The 16,191-nt window shown below is 38.3% G+C and overlaps 1 protein-coding gene across 2 annotated transcripts; it reads right to left on the minus strand.

Annotated features, from left to right (window-relative positions):
- Positions 1-876: 876 nt before the first annotated feature.
- Positions 877-14,864, minus strand: LOC117291766 (dual specificity protein phosphatase 1-like). 2 transcript variants are annotated; one of them, XM_033773667.1, is made up of 2 exons: positions 14,734-14,864; positions 877-2,348 (listed from the first exon to the last, which is right to left on the minus strand). In XM_033773667.1, exon 2 carries the CDS (start codon positions 2,345-2,347, stop codon positions 1,271-1,273), a length of 1,077 nt encoding a protein of 358 aa, XP_033629558.1. In that variant the 5' UTR covers position 2,348; positions 14,734-14,864; the 3' UTR covers positions 877-1,270. The 2 variants fall into 2 exon arrangements, with proteins under 2 accessions (XP_033629558.1, XP_033629559.1); XM_033773668.1 differs by lacking the exon at positions 14,734-14,864 and adding an exon at positions 3,738-3,798.
- Between the last annotated feature and the right edge of the window lie 1,327 nt (positions 14,865-16,191).

The raw sequence follows: 16,191 nt of genomic DNA on the forward strand, positions 1-16,191 counted from the left end.
TTGGCGATATCAATGTGATAGAAACATTAATTAAAGAATCATGTTGATTGAATAATCCTACGTTCAATTTGTAAAATTTTATTTATTTATTTATTTTAAATCTTCGGACATAATTCTTTGTTTGACAGTAACAGGAGATGCATTCAAAGAGGCATTATGTACAAATCCATTTCGAGATTGACTTCAAAAATCAAGTCAAAATCCTTTGTCGAAATACAAGTCACACAAAATCCTTGTTTTGTTTGCACGTTAGACAGCAACTGGGTTCGCTTTAACGCAAATGCTCACCGTATTATATAAAAAACAACCAATTTATATATATGCAGGCCGTTCTGATAATTTTATATACATATTTATTTTGTATTCACATAATTAAAACAACTAAAGGCAGCAGGCAAAGTATACCTTTGGTAATTACCAACTAAAACATTGTGAGAAACGACTCCCTTTTGAGGTAAAGAGAACGAGGTCGTTTTCACCTCCATAATATGAGAAAGGCTTTGGCATTATTGAGAAATTCTCATTATTTTCTTGCATTTTCTATAACCAAATGAGCCAAAATTTTCACAGGGTTTGCCAAAAGTGTACCCTGCCTTTAAAGGCACAGGACACTATTGGTGGTCAATCAAAATAATTGTAAGCATAACAACTAACTCAGTAACGAGCAATGGAGAGCTGTTGATGGTATAAACCATTGTGAGACATTCTTTCTTCTGCGGTAACGAATGTTATGTGAAAGAGGTAAATCTTCACTTAAATATTAAAATACTGCAGGCCTGAAGCCTTTTTTTGGCATCTGAAAGCACACAGATTGTGCAACAAGGGTGTTTTTTCTTTGCAAACGGATGACCAATTTTCACAGATTTTCATGCATATGTTTGGATGCACCAAGTGAGAATACTGGTCTTGGACAATTACCAAAGGTGTCCAGTGCCTTAAAGTTAGCGTCAATATACATGGATAAGATTACAATAGCAGCTACGATGATCTTTGTCACCGCTGACAGTTTTTGTCAAACTGTTTGAACACATTTTTCGAAGACTTCTGTTATGGAGAAGCAATCGTGAACCTTCGTCAGTCGAACTCTGTTACGTATTCTTTTTTTTTGTCAGGCAATGTGCTTTTAAGCCTGACTCGGAAGGACTGGGGTAAGTCTACACATTGGTCCAGATCTATTCTCCAGTAAATCGTGGTGTGGACAGTGATCGTGTTGCGATATTTACGTTAAAAACAATTAACGCCTCAAATGAAGACCATGTGCTTATCAACCTTAGGTCCATGCCTGCTGGGTGTGAGAATGTCCCGTTGTCTCTTTCTGGAATTCACTCTCGAACATAATCGCCGGGTTCGTGCTCGGGTGTAGTTGTCTTTCGAGCCGCACGAGAGCGCTTCGGAAACCCGCCGATATGGTAACTTCCGGACGCCTCTTCTTCACGAGACTATACGCCTGTTTCAATGTCATGTTGTTGTACTGCATTAGATACTGAGTGACGATGGTTGGCGAGAGGGAACGTCCCTTGAAACAATACACAAGACACTTTCTGTCCATCTTGCGAGCGCCCTCTATGAACGCGTTGATCTCATCGAAGTAGTGGATGATCTCCTCGTTGATGGTTTCGTCGACGAGGAGATTAAGTCGGATGCGAGTGTGTTTCATCTGAGATGGGCAGACGCAGGGACAATCTTTAAGACGGATAGACTTGGAGATTTGATCTGGAGACAAGTTGCTTAGGTCAACAACACACTCGATGCTGAGTCGGCAGAGTAGAGGCTCCCTGAAGGCGGCTTCAGCGTCTCCTACAAATAAGAAGCTGAGTATCTCAGAGATGTTCTTATCTCTGTAAGGTGTGGAGGTCTGGAGGAGCTCATCGATCTTTATCTCCGGGATGACCTTACAGATATCTAGTTCCTCATCGCAGGATAAGTTATCCATCTCGGAGGAGGAGCGGCAAGACGACACAGAAGATGTCTTGCGGGAGAGTTCCGTCCTTCCTTGGCACGGGGAGGTCTTCGTGCTCGTGGCCATCTGATGCCGGGAAAACCCGTCTGTGCGGGGGCTTCTTCGCCCGTCGCTCAGAGACATTGTCAGGTGGAGTTTTCTGTGGGTTTCGGAGCTGTTGGATTCTGTCTTTACGAAGAGGAGGTCGGGGCAGGAGGAGGCGTAGCCGCTTGGCGTCTTAGTAGAGGTTGCTTCGTCGATAACAGCTGTCTTGACCGTTGTAAAGGAGGTCTGTGGGGACATAGAGGACGAGGTGCTCCTCCTGTAGGTTACAGTTGTGCTGCTGTGGGAACGCGTGCGATCAGGTACGCTTATCGAGGAGCGATCGTTGTGCAACGTTGTCATCATTCTGAAATAAAAAGCAACAGTAATATTGTTATAAAGGTAATTTATTTAATAAGGCACTGCTTGTCACTTCTTGTCATACATAATTGAGAGGGCACTCAGGGGAGAGAGAACATTTTGATAAGAACATCCCTTCTAGATAATAGATAATTCCATTAAACATGTAAAGTGCACATAGCGTTTGCGCACATTGGCAAAGGGGTGTTGGGGGGGGGGCACACATCGCCTTGTTTTGTATGCGGCTAATGGCTGCGTGACGCAGACGCCATTGTCTATGGCGTTTGCCAACCAATAATGGTATGTACGCATGTGTGAATATACATATTTAATGGGAGGGGTCTCTGGTTTAATTATTTCAAAGGGTGTGTTGTTTGCGGGTACCCCACAAGGATATCCAGGAAATGCGCCCTCTGCCTTATTAATAAAATGCTGTGAATGGGAGCAGTTCCACCCAAAGTGAAATTATTTATAGTAATTTACGGAAATAAAGGTACCTTTTAAATGCCGATTAATATTTTGTTTCACAGTGAAGCTGTCACACATTGTGCACAAGGATAAAATACTTGAATACCAAAGGGATGTAATTTTTGAATATCTGAATGAGGCCATAAATTTAGTCACTGCAAGTAATGTTTATATGTTGGCTAATGACAAACACCGTTCGGCGAAAAAGGAGATTAGCAAAACGTGTTCACTTTACTGTACAATTTACAAATTGCTGTTTAAAATATGTTAATTGTTTTTAGTGATGATTCGATAGCAGTACATGTTACCTCCTTCGGACACCAATTTTCGGTATACTACTTTTGAATTGATGTTATTTCCATTGCCCGAACAAAAAAACTTATTTAACACATGATTTTCTGACAACTGCATAACATGTGGAGGGGCCGTTGGCCATGTGATTGCCCAATACAAAACCCATGTGATATAATCATACATTGAATGCCTAATAACAGTACTCTAAAAATATATTAGTCTAAATAACACTATTTAGTCATCATGATTTTGATGTAAGTTAGTCAAAATCATGTCTCATCTTTTTACGACTAATTAGTGTTGTTGTAACATATATGAACAAGGCACTAGGGAAATCATACAAATGCATGGAGCAAAGGAACACATGCTTTGCGGTACACGTGACAGGTGGTTGCCTGCTCGACACGTGCTTCAACATGCGATTATACATAACAACAAGTAAACAACACAATACAACAATATTAGTACCGATAAAATTAATACTAAAAAGTAGCATACATTTATGCACCCAGGCACTTTCCATACAAAAGTATTACAGACGAACTTCAAATAGAGATAAAAAACATGTATAACAAACAATGCACATTGCTGAAACTCCACCCCCCCAACAAAAAAAGCGGGAAACCAGTATTACCGTGGAAACGCCTCACCAAAAAGTGATCAAAGGTGCACAGATTTATAACTTTGCATTATTCGTCATTGCCCGCCATTACTGATTCTATCCGTTCGCCTTCACCCCGGAGAGCGTCCACCAAATATGTATTTTGATTTCTTGACATCTAATCTTCCCATCAATAAGTAACTCTAAATCAACCAACAAACCATCATCCAAAACGTACAGGATGTAAACCTCTCCTCCAAATATAGCCAAATCACCCACCTTCGTTAATCATTTACACGTAAAGTCTTATTGCACACCTCCTCGCTCGATACACAGATTTCTGTGCTTGAGGACTGCACAATCATGGATTCATGATATACATGGGCCACAGCTTTTCTTACACCGTCGTAAGGTCATCATGTAGCCATAAGCTATCGGGAGCAACGGTGCACAGGCAACGGTTACCATGGCAATAGACATCCTCAGTCTTACCATGCGCATGCGCTGAACTCATGTCACGTTTGAATAAAAGAGAGTTTATAATAAAGTTAATGGACGTGCCTTGATTCGAGACGGCGGATATATGCCTATATACAAAATGTCAATCGGAGGGACCTATTTGGTTATTATACAACGTTAATAGAATTTCCCTTAAAAGCACTGGACACGTTTGGTGTTAAATAATTATTGTCAACAGAAAATTCCGTAGCGTTGGTTGGTTTTTAACTGTGGGGTGGATATGTTCTTTGTGGCAGGACGGCTTTGTGTGCTCGTCTTCTGTTTCTCCTTGCCATTCACTGGCTTGGTATTTTGTCCTTCTTCTTTGTATATTATAATGTATCGATTTGCATATTTTGATGCTTGTGTAAAGGTTAAACTAAACTAAAACTAAAGACCAGGGCCCGATTTCATTTTATGCAAAAGAAATCATGGCTGAGTAAAAATAGATTAATGGCCAAAAACTCAATCCAATTGTTATGCTAAGTAAACAACAGGATATGCATAACATTTTTGGCCAGTAATATGTGTAAAATAAGCAAGCTATTTTTATGCTAAAGCAAATTTTGTGCTTAAGCAGCTCTATACAGTTGGCCACAATATTCGTACTTGGTGTATCCCAACATATGCATAAAAAAAACCTGTGGACATTTCGACTCAATAATGGTCATCGATTTTTTTTTTTTCAAAGTGAAAGACCGCGCCTTCCCCAGGCAGCATCTTTTTCTCTGTATTTACAAAATTGCCACTGTCATTAGTGCTTTCAATGGGAAAGTTGTTTCTTCTAAATCGTTTTGGTTTTTTTAAACAGAGGAATCCTTTCAAAAAAAAAAAAAATAGGAAACAAATTGCTGCTATGCATGTGCAGGGCAAAATTTCATGGCACTGCACCGTATGCAAATAACTTGGCGCTTTGTACGGAAGCAGTGAATTCAAGCGTATTACTCGGATAAGCAGGGATTTTTGGGGGCTTTATGCGCGTGTGGGTATACTCCACATTACGGCCAGGCTGCAGGGGACTGAGACCCAATAAAAACTCTTAGCCATGATTTAAAAACAAAATAGTAATAAAGTATTGTAAACAGATGCAGAGAGAGAATAGAGCATAATTTTTATATGGAGATGCACTACTGACTTCAAATATTAATTTAAAATCAGGTTTACCCATAGGAAACTTTTGGGGAAAAAACCAACAGGGAGAAAATCACATGAACAAAAAAATCAGCGTTCCCATCAACGGCCGATCTTCTTTTTTTTTAGTTGACAATTATTTTGTAACAAGCCTACATCATTTTTAGTGCACTGATCTATCCAACCAACGTAATGGTGTACTTCTCCTTAATTAAGAAATAACAGACGGCCATGGCCATTTGGATTTCGCTTTGGTGGAAAAAAGGAAGAAGTTAGTTTACAGTCGAGTAAGCCTGTTTGTTTTTGAATAAAAAGCAGAGTTAAGCTGTCTTGACTATGGATGAATGCTGAGAAAGGAGTGAAAATACAAATTTAGTGGGGAGTAAACCTGTAAGAATGTACCGTGAATGTCATGTCTTTCCTTAGCCCCATAAATCCACTCCGTATCCTTGGCCCCAGCACATTATTTTTATAAAAAAATTCTTTCGGATTTTTTTGGTCGGGTAGCCATAACCACTTATCAATATGGTACAATCAATTGATACAATTGAAGGAACCCGACTAACTTAACTATATAAGAACGTCCGTATGCACGCTCCGCCGAAAACGAGCAAGTTCTCAAGATCTTTGAGAAAGTTAACAAATCTAGGCGTAGGGTTATCTACAACTTTAGAAGCATTTATGGGGGCTAGTTTTCCCCCAATCTGCTGACTCTGTACGTAGGTCGGTGGCGATCATTGTTTAGCACATTATAATTGCGGTACCAAACGACTTGCATTTTCAGACCTAACAGGGTCATTAATATGAATTACGAAGAAGAAAAAAAAAACAGTTTTTGAGGCGTTAATTTGTTTTACAATGTTACACCGGACATGTATGCAAGGGCGTGCATTTTCAAGAGGGATCAGGCGTGTATTTTATTCGCATGCAGGGGATCCTCCTCGATATCAGGACTGGTAGATGGAAGTGGAATGGTCATCGCAAGCGACGAATTCACGGCGGTAAACACTGGCTGAAATTGGCAGAGGTATTTCGCGCTGATGTTGATTTTGGGAAACTCGCTTTCCACACCCAGATTCACGTTTAATTCCTCCATCAGACCATGTCTGTGAGTGAAATAATAGTGGCCCACAATGAAACAGTATACAAGGTAGGCCTACGACGGGCTATTAATATATATAATAGCCTGTTTTGATAAAAAAAATACCCAGGTATGTAGTTTATTTTGTGTCGTCCCCCCACTTTTTTTTCTTTTTCTTTTTCTTTTTTCTCCTTTTTTTTTGGGGGGGGGGGGCCGACAAAAAAGGGGGGGGGGGCGTGCGCCCCACGCCCCCTGGATCCGCGCCTGTTTATGACTGTTTTTATTCTCTCATTTTTTTCGATGTAAAGGCACTGGTCATTGTTCGTAATTAGTCAAAATAATCAAAAAATAACAGAAGGACTCAGTTTGATCAAAGGGAGTCTTAATTACTGCACGAAGATGACTTGTTTTCGTTGAGGCGATTCAATCCTGGAGATAATGATGTCTAGTGATGACTATGCAGTTTTAGTTTCAGGAAAGCAACCCCCCCTTTCGTGTGTGATACCATTAAAAGCACGTGATACTAATTACTAGAAGTAATTGTTAGCATTCAAACTTACTCGGTAAAACGAGCAATGGAGAGCTGTTTAAACATTGTGAGAAACTACTCATGAGTTTTGAGAAAGATTATTTAATACTCAAATATTGAAATACTTCAGACCTAAAGCCCTTTTTAGACATCTGAAAGCACATAGAGTAATGCAACAAGGATGTTTTTTCCTTCATTATTCTGTTCCATTTTTGATGACCAATTGAGTCGAAATATTCACACATGTATTTGTTTTTATGCATATGTCGGGATACACCAGGTTGGAACAATGGTCTTTGACAATAACCAAAAATGTCAAGCCATGCCCTTAATGAGGAAAACATTCAAACGAACCGACCCGTTCTTTGTGTCGCGCAATCTTACATAGCAGCATGCTTGCATCAAATTGGCCCGGTTTGTCTTAGAAGAACACATTCGAAATTTGCATCAATTACGCAAAGTCCCCTCACTCCCTGGCCCAATTTAATTTTTCTGCTAAAGAGCTTAATGCATTTGTGCCCATGTCATCCTATGAATGTGTACTTTTGTGCAGAGATGTCCGAGTTCATTCCTAAGTTTGGATAGTCAATCAAACTGCACTGCGGATTTGGCTTTGGGTTTATCTAAATGCCTACTGCTTGTTGAAAGCATCTGACAAACTCTGCCTAACTTTGTTCTGTGTATATGCCTTTAAGCTGTTGATCTCACCCAAGTAAGCTGACTACATCTCCTTTTTAGACCATTTTAAAGCTGTTACTAATGCATTATTTTGCTACAACTAATGCATCGGTTTTATCCCCGATCCAATGTTTTGCAGTCTCTCAACGTGTATTCAATCATCATCCATTTCTTGTTTTTAGTCTGTTCACTCATATTTAAAGGCAGTGGACGCTATGGGTAACTACTCAAAATAATTATTAGCATAAAACATCACTTGGTAACGATTATATAATGGGGAGAGGTTGATAGTATAAAACATTGTGAGAAACGGCTCCCTCTGAAGTGACGTAGTTTTCGAGAAAGATGTAATTTTACGTGAATATGATTTTGAGACCTCAGATTTAGAACTTGAGGATCTGAAATCACATCACACAACTTCATTTGACAAGGGTGTTTTTTTCTTCTTTCTTTATTATCTCACAACTTCGACGACCAATCGAGCTCAAAATTTCACAGGTTTGTTATTTTGTGCATATGTTGAGATACACGATGTAAGAAGACTGGTCTTTGAAAATTACCAATAGTGTCCAATGTCTTACGTCATTAATTAAAGGTTTATTAAAAATAACACTGCAACCAGAGGCTGAATTGACTGATACCGCACATTCCACGTACAATGTAAAACATTTGAAACCAAACAATTATTTAAAAAATTGTTCAATAAATAAAATGTGAAAAAATAGTTTTTAAATCATTTAAAAGAGAGATGCACACATTTACAAATATTTATATACATCAAACATTAATTAGTGAAAATTTACATTTATAACAAAATTACCTGACGGGGAAAACAATGAAAAAATGCTAAGAGTCATCCTGACGATGACTATAGAGCAAGCTAGTCGAAAAGTCCACTGGAGACACATTTAGAATTCACTCTGCGGCAGTGAAGACGACAAGTATATTGTTATGTCACAGAGTTATAGAGGTAACATCGATGATGACAGTTTATGATGACAAAAATTTGACCAAAAACATTAACAGCCTCTGTGGGATACCTTAGATTTGAGCTTGTGCGTACTGCGTCACCCTTAAGGGGCGTCTCAAGGAAGGTCGCATTGTGTGTGAAGGGCTCTATGGTCTTTCCAATTATATCGCCCCATCTCCGTTGATAAGCTGACGTATAGCATCGCCTAATTAAAATTTTGAAGAGCCCTCGTGACAAACAATGTCTGTGTGATGTCACGTTTCGACAGATGATTGATTAGATGGGAGCGTGGTACATAAAAGGCACTGGACACTATTGGTAATTACTCAAAATTTATTGTCAGGATACGAACTTACTTGGAGCAATGGGGAGCTGTTGATGACACATTATGAGAAACGGCTCCTACTGAAGTAACTTTGTTTTTGAGAAAGAAGTAATTTCTCACTCAAAGAGACTTAAAGCCGTTCTCACAATGTTTTATACCATCAACCTCTCCCCATTACTCGTCACCATGAAAGGTTTCATGCTAATAATTATTTTGAGTAATTACCAACAATGTCCACTTCCTTCAAAATAGTGTTTACCAAACGTAGGCCTATTATACCCTTCCCTTCTTACCTTGAAATACCAAACGTAGGCCTATTATACCCTTCCCTTCTTATCTTGAAATAAGACACAAAGAGTTTTAGTCACAAGCAATTCAGACAATTTCACCTAACTGCATTTAATTGAAGACATTTCTTTTCTTCAAATGGACAGTCTTTAAGTATGTGCCATTTTTATACTCTTGATTTCTGTAATATTGTTGGGTCGCACTTGGACCACTAAAAGGTACTACCGATGGCTGCTGGGTTATAATAATTTTGATTTAACTCTTACCCCACACTTATATTGTCTGACTATGGGGACATCACTGTTTTGTCGACAATGCGAAAAAAGAGTATTATAAAAAGCTCAACAACAAACAAAAGGCAGACAATTTAAATGTAAAATATATTAAGTTCATAAAACTTACAAATATAGTAATAACAATGCGCATTGCTTTGATGCGTAAATTAATTTCAAATAATATTAAAAGTGCAACTATCTTCAAACAGACCCGTCTTACTTAACGTTTATGCTTAACATTGTAAATACAATTTTGATCAATTAAGATCTGAAGTCCCTCAAATCTAACCATGGCAACGGAATTGCAGTTCATTAGTTTTGACATTTCACCGTGTAAAAGGCCTTCATAATCTATTGTTGTCTACTCGATATGGTGCATAACACAGTTCCGTGTGTGTACATACTGGCGCAATACATCGTATGCTAATAACAACCGGGTTATTGTTTATCATACATGTGTATTTAAAAAAGAAAATATGTATAGTGGACAATTTCAAGTGCGCCATGTTAGTCACGAATAATACTCATGTGGCGCAGATACAAGGTCTTTTCGCAAAAACAGCCAAAAGGCACAAGCTGTGATTATAAATAAGTACAACATAATAAGTTGTTTTGAAAAAAGAGAGCGTGTATCATATTGTTTTCCTCTGTCAGTCCACCCACCTCCTTAAGAAAGTTAAGAAAGAGAGAGTGCGAAAAAAATAACGAAGAAAGGACAATAAAAAACGGATTATATTATAATGACTCCACAATGATGTTGAAGCCGATCCTTTAAAGGAACACGTTGCCTTGGATCGGTCGAGTTGGTCTTTGAAAAGCGTTTGTAACCGTTTGTTATAAAATGCATATGATTAGAGAGATATTTTAAAGTAGAATATAACAATCCATACAAGTATCACTCGAAATTGCGTGGTTTTCCTCTTACCTCGTCGACAAACACCGTCGGCCATTTATGGGAGTCAAATTTTTGACTCCCATAAATGGCCGACCGTGTTAGTTCGCAAAGTGAAAGAAAAAACACGCAATTACAAGGCACATATGTGTGGATCATTGTATTCTACTTTTAAAACATCTTTCCAACCATATGCATTTTATAACAAACGACTTACAAACGCTTTTTATAGACCAACTCGTCCGATCCAAGGCAACGTGTTCCTTTAAAGGGTTAAGGAACTTTTTACACGATACAAAACGCGAACGCTTACAGATTAACACAATGTTGGTAGAAGGCTTTCCCTAAAGTCTTACCTGCTGAGGTGAAAAATGAATGAAACACTCTCATGAAAATAATCACCGACTCAGCGAGACGTAAATTATTTTAGAACGAGGCCTGCAACGGATTTACGCGTACGCGACTCTCCTGAAAACATTGCCCTGTGCTTTCACATTAATTTCTCAAAATCTTGACGACTACTGAAGCTGAAACTTCTAAAGGTAATTTACATTACATTAATTTCACAGTGATTGGGGATTCATGTCATTGCAAACAATTTGACCTACAAAAGGTACGTATCAAGCCCTTCAAAAACATTAACTCATTGTAAAAGATTCAGATTTTTTATTAGCTATTCCGTGTCACACAATCTTCACCGTGTCACATAAGACCACCTTACTTATAAAAATACATCTCAAACTAAAATAACGCTTTCCGAAGTTTCCATGGCAACTATGAAACACCCAGGAAATTGTTTGTCCTTAGTTAACACTCGACTGACAAACGTAAATATTATAATTTTTGTTCGGAGGGAATATTATTTGATCTGTTCTTCTGCTAGTTCTTTCCTATTTTGGTTCTTCGTTTGTGATTTAATTGGATTTGCATCAGTATCGGGATCGGTACAGCCGATTGCTTACGCACAATGGTGACATTTGACACAATGTTACATTTGAAATCGGCAATGCTTGAGTAACTGACGCCAAGTTTATACTTTGAATTTCGAATTGTGACGTCACAAGTTCGCAAATATTATTCGCAACATTTGAACTGTTTGGCCACTCTTGCGAAATATTCGCTTCGCAGCGAAAACAGGGGTGTGACGTCACAATTCGTCAAATTAAAAGTAAAATGTCGAAGGATTATTGACCGGGCTTATTTTTATGTTTGTTTTATCAAATGTTCTCTTTTGCCGGTCTAGGTTCCCCCTCGTTCCTTTTCGGCATAAAAGCAACATAAAGCTATTTTTACATGAATTGAACAAATCCAACATTCCTGGTGAAATGTTCTCAATGTTTGTGAAATATTGCAAAACAAGCTTCCTGTGAACGACAGCATTTGTGTGTACAAGTGATACATTCCTTGCGAAATTTTATTCACGAAGACGTATCCAGCTGATTTTGTCTATTCAGTTGAAATCCTCACCCAATTTCACCTTGAGCAGTGTGGATTTATGCAACATTATAACTCACTTACGTTGCTCCCTTTTCCAGGAGTAGCGGAGTAGGGACAAACTGGGGATTTCTGAGAAAAACTACTGTGAATTTTAATGATGTGTGATTGGATTTTTAAAGACACTAATTAGTAGCTACTCAAAATAGTTGGTATAGCATAACAACTTTAACGAGCAATGTAGAGATGGTTAATAGATACCATTGTAAGAAACGGCTCCCTCTGAAGTAGTTTTTGAGAAAGAGGGCGAGATAATAATGAAAGAAAAAACACCCTTTTCACAATAAGTTGTGTGCGTTTAGATGGTTGATTTCGAGACCTCAAGTTCTAAATCTGAGGTCTCGAAATCAAATTCGTGGAAAATTACTTCTTTCTCGAAAACTATGGCACTTCAGAGGGAGCCGTTTCTCACAATGTTTTATATCATCAACCTCGCCCCATTACTCGTCACCAAGAAAGGTTTTATGCTAATAATTATTTTGAGTAATTACCAATAGTGTCCACTGCCTTTAAGTCTATACATTACTTTTTTGCAACAAGGTTTTTTTTTTCATTTCAATCATTACTTTCTTGCGACTTCGATGACGAATTATTGAACAAAATTTCCACAGATTTCTGTATTCATGCTTTTGATGGAATACACCAAGTGAGAATGCTGGTCTGCGACAATTACCAAAGAACTCCAGCTGTCGATTTCACCAAACTCTTCGCTAACTTAGGATCAAACTTAAGATTTGAAAAGAGTTAAATTCCGTACCCTTAGACGCTAGGATTAATCCTAGCGTCTCGTGAAATCGGCTGTTGTACCTATAAAACGGGGTTTAAGGTTCAATTTTAGTTTTGTGATGCACCCAATTTCCAATAAAAAAGAGTTCTTTTGACAACGGGGAAACTATTAAGTCTAACCACATGTTTTAAAGTTGTTTAAAATGTCGATATGTTTGATATCCTTCAGGTGCATTTGTGATTAACATAAAAAACATTCGATGACGTCACATTTCAAGATTGTCTGTATTTGTGTAGCGATTTCTTGGTTCATTAAAGTTTGACATAGTAATCAATCACAAAACAGAATTAAACTTGACCCTCTTCGGAATTAAACAGACCCAGTTGTCTTTATCGTTTCGATGACGTCATGATTTAAATAAAATGAATCGGGCATTTGCGGATTTGAAAAACAGAATCACTTCTCTAAAATAGACCTCACCGACGAGTTCAAGTGAATATTTATGCAAATTAAATGTTTTGCAATAAAAGTTTACACAAGTGGCGTTACTGAAATCATAAGGGTAAATAAAATAACAGATACGTTATATGGTTATACCCATAAACACTAGTTCGCCTTTGATATGTCTAAAAATAAACCGAAACTAATATTTTGTATCCTCGATGCAAATTCGATGTATTAAAGACACTGGACACGTTTGGTGATTGTGAAAGACCAGTCTTCTCACTTGGTGTATCTAAACATATGCATTACATAACAAACCTGTGAACATTTGAGCTCAATTGGTCGTCGAAGTTTTGAGATAACTATGAAAGAAAAAAAAACATCCCAGTTGTGTGCTTTCAGATGCTTGATTTCGAGACCTCAAATTCTAAATCTGAGGTCTCGAAATCAAGCTCGTGGAAAATAACTTCTCTCTCGAAAACTACATCACTTCAGATGGAGCCGTTTCTCACACTGTTGTATACTATCAACCTCTCCCCATTACTCGTTACCAATTAAGGTTTTATGCTAATAATTGTTTTGAGCATTTACCAATAGTGTCCAATGCCTTTAAAGATAAAGCATTATATTCATAAAATAATCTTTACCGGGGATCTTCAGAAGAAAAAAAATCAATAAAAAACGACTTGAAGTTCACGTTTCACCTCAGAAAATAATAACTTAATAGTGTGATAAAACAACACGGTGCCGGTACGAATAACAGTTTAACTGCTTGACGCTCCAAACTTGACCCTTAATATTCCAAGAAACAAGTAAATCACGCCGAACCATTAAGCCAAACGACGGCCAACGTTAGAGCGCTTTGACTACATTATAATTTTCTCCCCGTAAAGAAAACCGCGTACAACGGGGTATGTCATAATTGCATTATGGCCATGATACACAATGGGTGCCTACTGACGACAACAATTAATGATTCCCATGAGGCAGGACTGGGTTTTGCTATCGTATTCCAATTAGTTGCCTTTCATAACAATGCACAAATAATAAATTAAAAAAACCCGAATCTTATAAAGAAACGCTATCCGACAATCAACATGATACTAAGTTAATTTTGTTTTTCCCTGTTCACTTAAAAATATTGTGGAGAATTTTGTCCAAATGTACGGAACCCCGAAAGGGACAGGTAACAGAAATATTGAAAAGGTAAACGAAAACGTCAACATTGTTTCGTCAACTCGAAATAATATTTCATCGAATTATCATATCGTTCCCTTTCGTACCCTCGAAATGAATGGCATTCCGTGCGACCGAAATACAAGTTATTTTGTGATAGCAACACATCATTTCGAGGTAAACAAATAATAGCATTTTTGTTTACCCGAAGGGGCTCCTGACACTTGAGGTTCTTGATACTGAGTTCAGTTTTGAAACCTTGACATCCTGATTCTGTAGATCAGATACGAAACATGTCAACATCAATGCTCGAGCAGTTCCATCAATGACGCACTGTCAAACAGTCCCACATTGAACAATGCAACCACCACTCTCGCACCAACAAACATAGTCAACCACACGCTTTAAGCAGCACCAACAGCAAAACATCCCATACCAAATATCACTGAACACATTCCAGATTTCCTTATCCATCTCCGTTAATTCAATACAAAGGGTGTACACGAAAATTGTTATCTCACCTGATGACGACGGGTTTGTTTGGCTGCTACCCAGGTAAACCTGGCCCTACGTGAAGCTACTGCTGTTGTTTCCCAATGTATTGAATGAGCAATACCCACCGCTTAACCATAAGAGATCACTTTGAGAGAGAAAAAGATGCAGCACGCCTAGCTAATCAATTGCGCACGAAGCAACTGAGGATGAAGGCATCACTCAAGAAAACCAGACGGCTGTTCGCAGTTGCGACTGAATTACGACCGCGCCTTTTTTGTACCACTAAACTAATTGGGTTATTAGACGTTTGTTGTCGTCCCAGATAGTTTTCCTTGACATGAAATAATTGTTGACACGACTTTCATCAATAAATGAAATGCTTTCGAATGAGTTTATCTCATTTAAAGGAAGATTTTCACCATATGACGCATGTATTTTCCATGAACACACTATTATATTGTCCTCGTGTACACAGAAGTATACCCCTAAACTCCCTCAAAGAATTCTCGAGATTATAAACAAAAAATTAAGACGCAACTTGGGATGGGGGGGGGGGGGATACACCTCGCGCATATCGAGGGCACCAAGTCCCTTATTTGCTTTCTTTGTTTTAGGCTTGGTCGTTGGGAGGGAAATACATACACAATATCGATGCTTAGTTCAAATAATGTCTTCTTATTTGGAAAGTACCATCAAATGCATAACATTTTGCTTTCAGAAGAGTACATCCCACTCTAGAGTTCAGTAAAAGCACATTATAACATACATTTGAGAAACATGTTTATCTTTCCACAATTCGGTTGAAATCTAGGTACGTTTTAGACGCCCACTGGCGTTTGGCTAGCTCTGGCTTGTGGAGGGTGAGGGACAATTTTCGCCCACGCAGCAATGATCCGAACAGTAGGAACTGACACCAAGTTGATCTAAAATAACCATGGGCAGCATTTTAGATGGTTGATTACGAAGTCTCTCAAGAGTAATTGTACCGGGACAATAGAAACTTACCAGGTAAACTCAAGATTTTTCAGGGGGTTATAGTACACAATTTCTATTTTGTTGTTGTCTGCTGAATTATTGTCATGGACTCCTGGGGTGGATTTCACAAAGGTAGTCCTAACTTAGGACTAGTCCTAGGCAATGCTAAGACATAGGACTGGTCCTAAGTTAGGATGAGTTACTGGTCCTAACTTAGGACTAGCTCTATCTCTTAGCATTGCCTATAGGACTAGTCCTAAGTTAGGACTGCCTTTGTGAAATCCACCGGGCAATTATTGTCATTTACCCTGTAGCCGACTTATTTATTTATAGACGTATTTATTTATAGACGTACGAAGCGAAAAGATAGGACATTCAACTATTTCGAATTGTTCTTTGACCAGGCACAAAGCATACTACGTATGAAGCACAAAGCATGATAACTATAATTATCATAATGTTGTTGTATTGTTGCACGTAGCCAGACTGTCTGTGAATGGATGTTATTC

Source organism: Asterias rubens, chromosome 6 (genome assembly GCF_902459465.1).
Source record: "Asterias rubens chromosome 6, eAstRub1.3, whole genome shotgun sequence".
In the NCBI taxonomy this organism is placed as follows: domain Eukaryota; kingdom Metazoa; phylum Echinodermata; class Asteroidea; order Forcipulatida; family Asteriidae; genus Asterias; species Asterias rubens.

Excerpts from the sequence above, each read along its gene's own strand:
- LOC117291766 (XM_033773667.1), bottom strand. The coding sequence starts at position 2,347 with ATGATGACAACGTTGCACAACGATCGCTCCTCGATAAGCGTACCTGAT.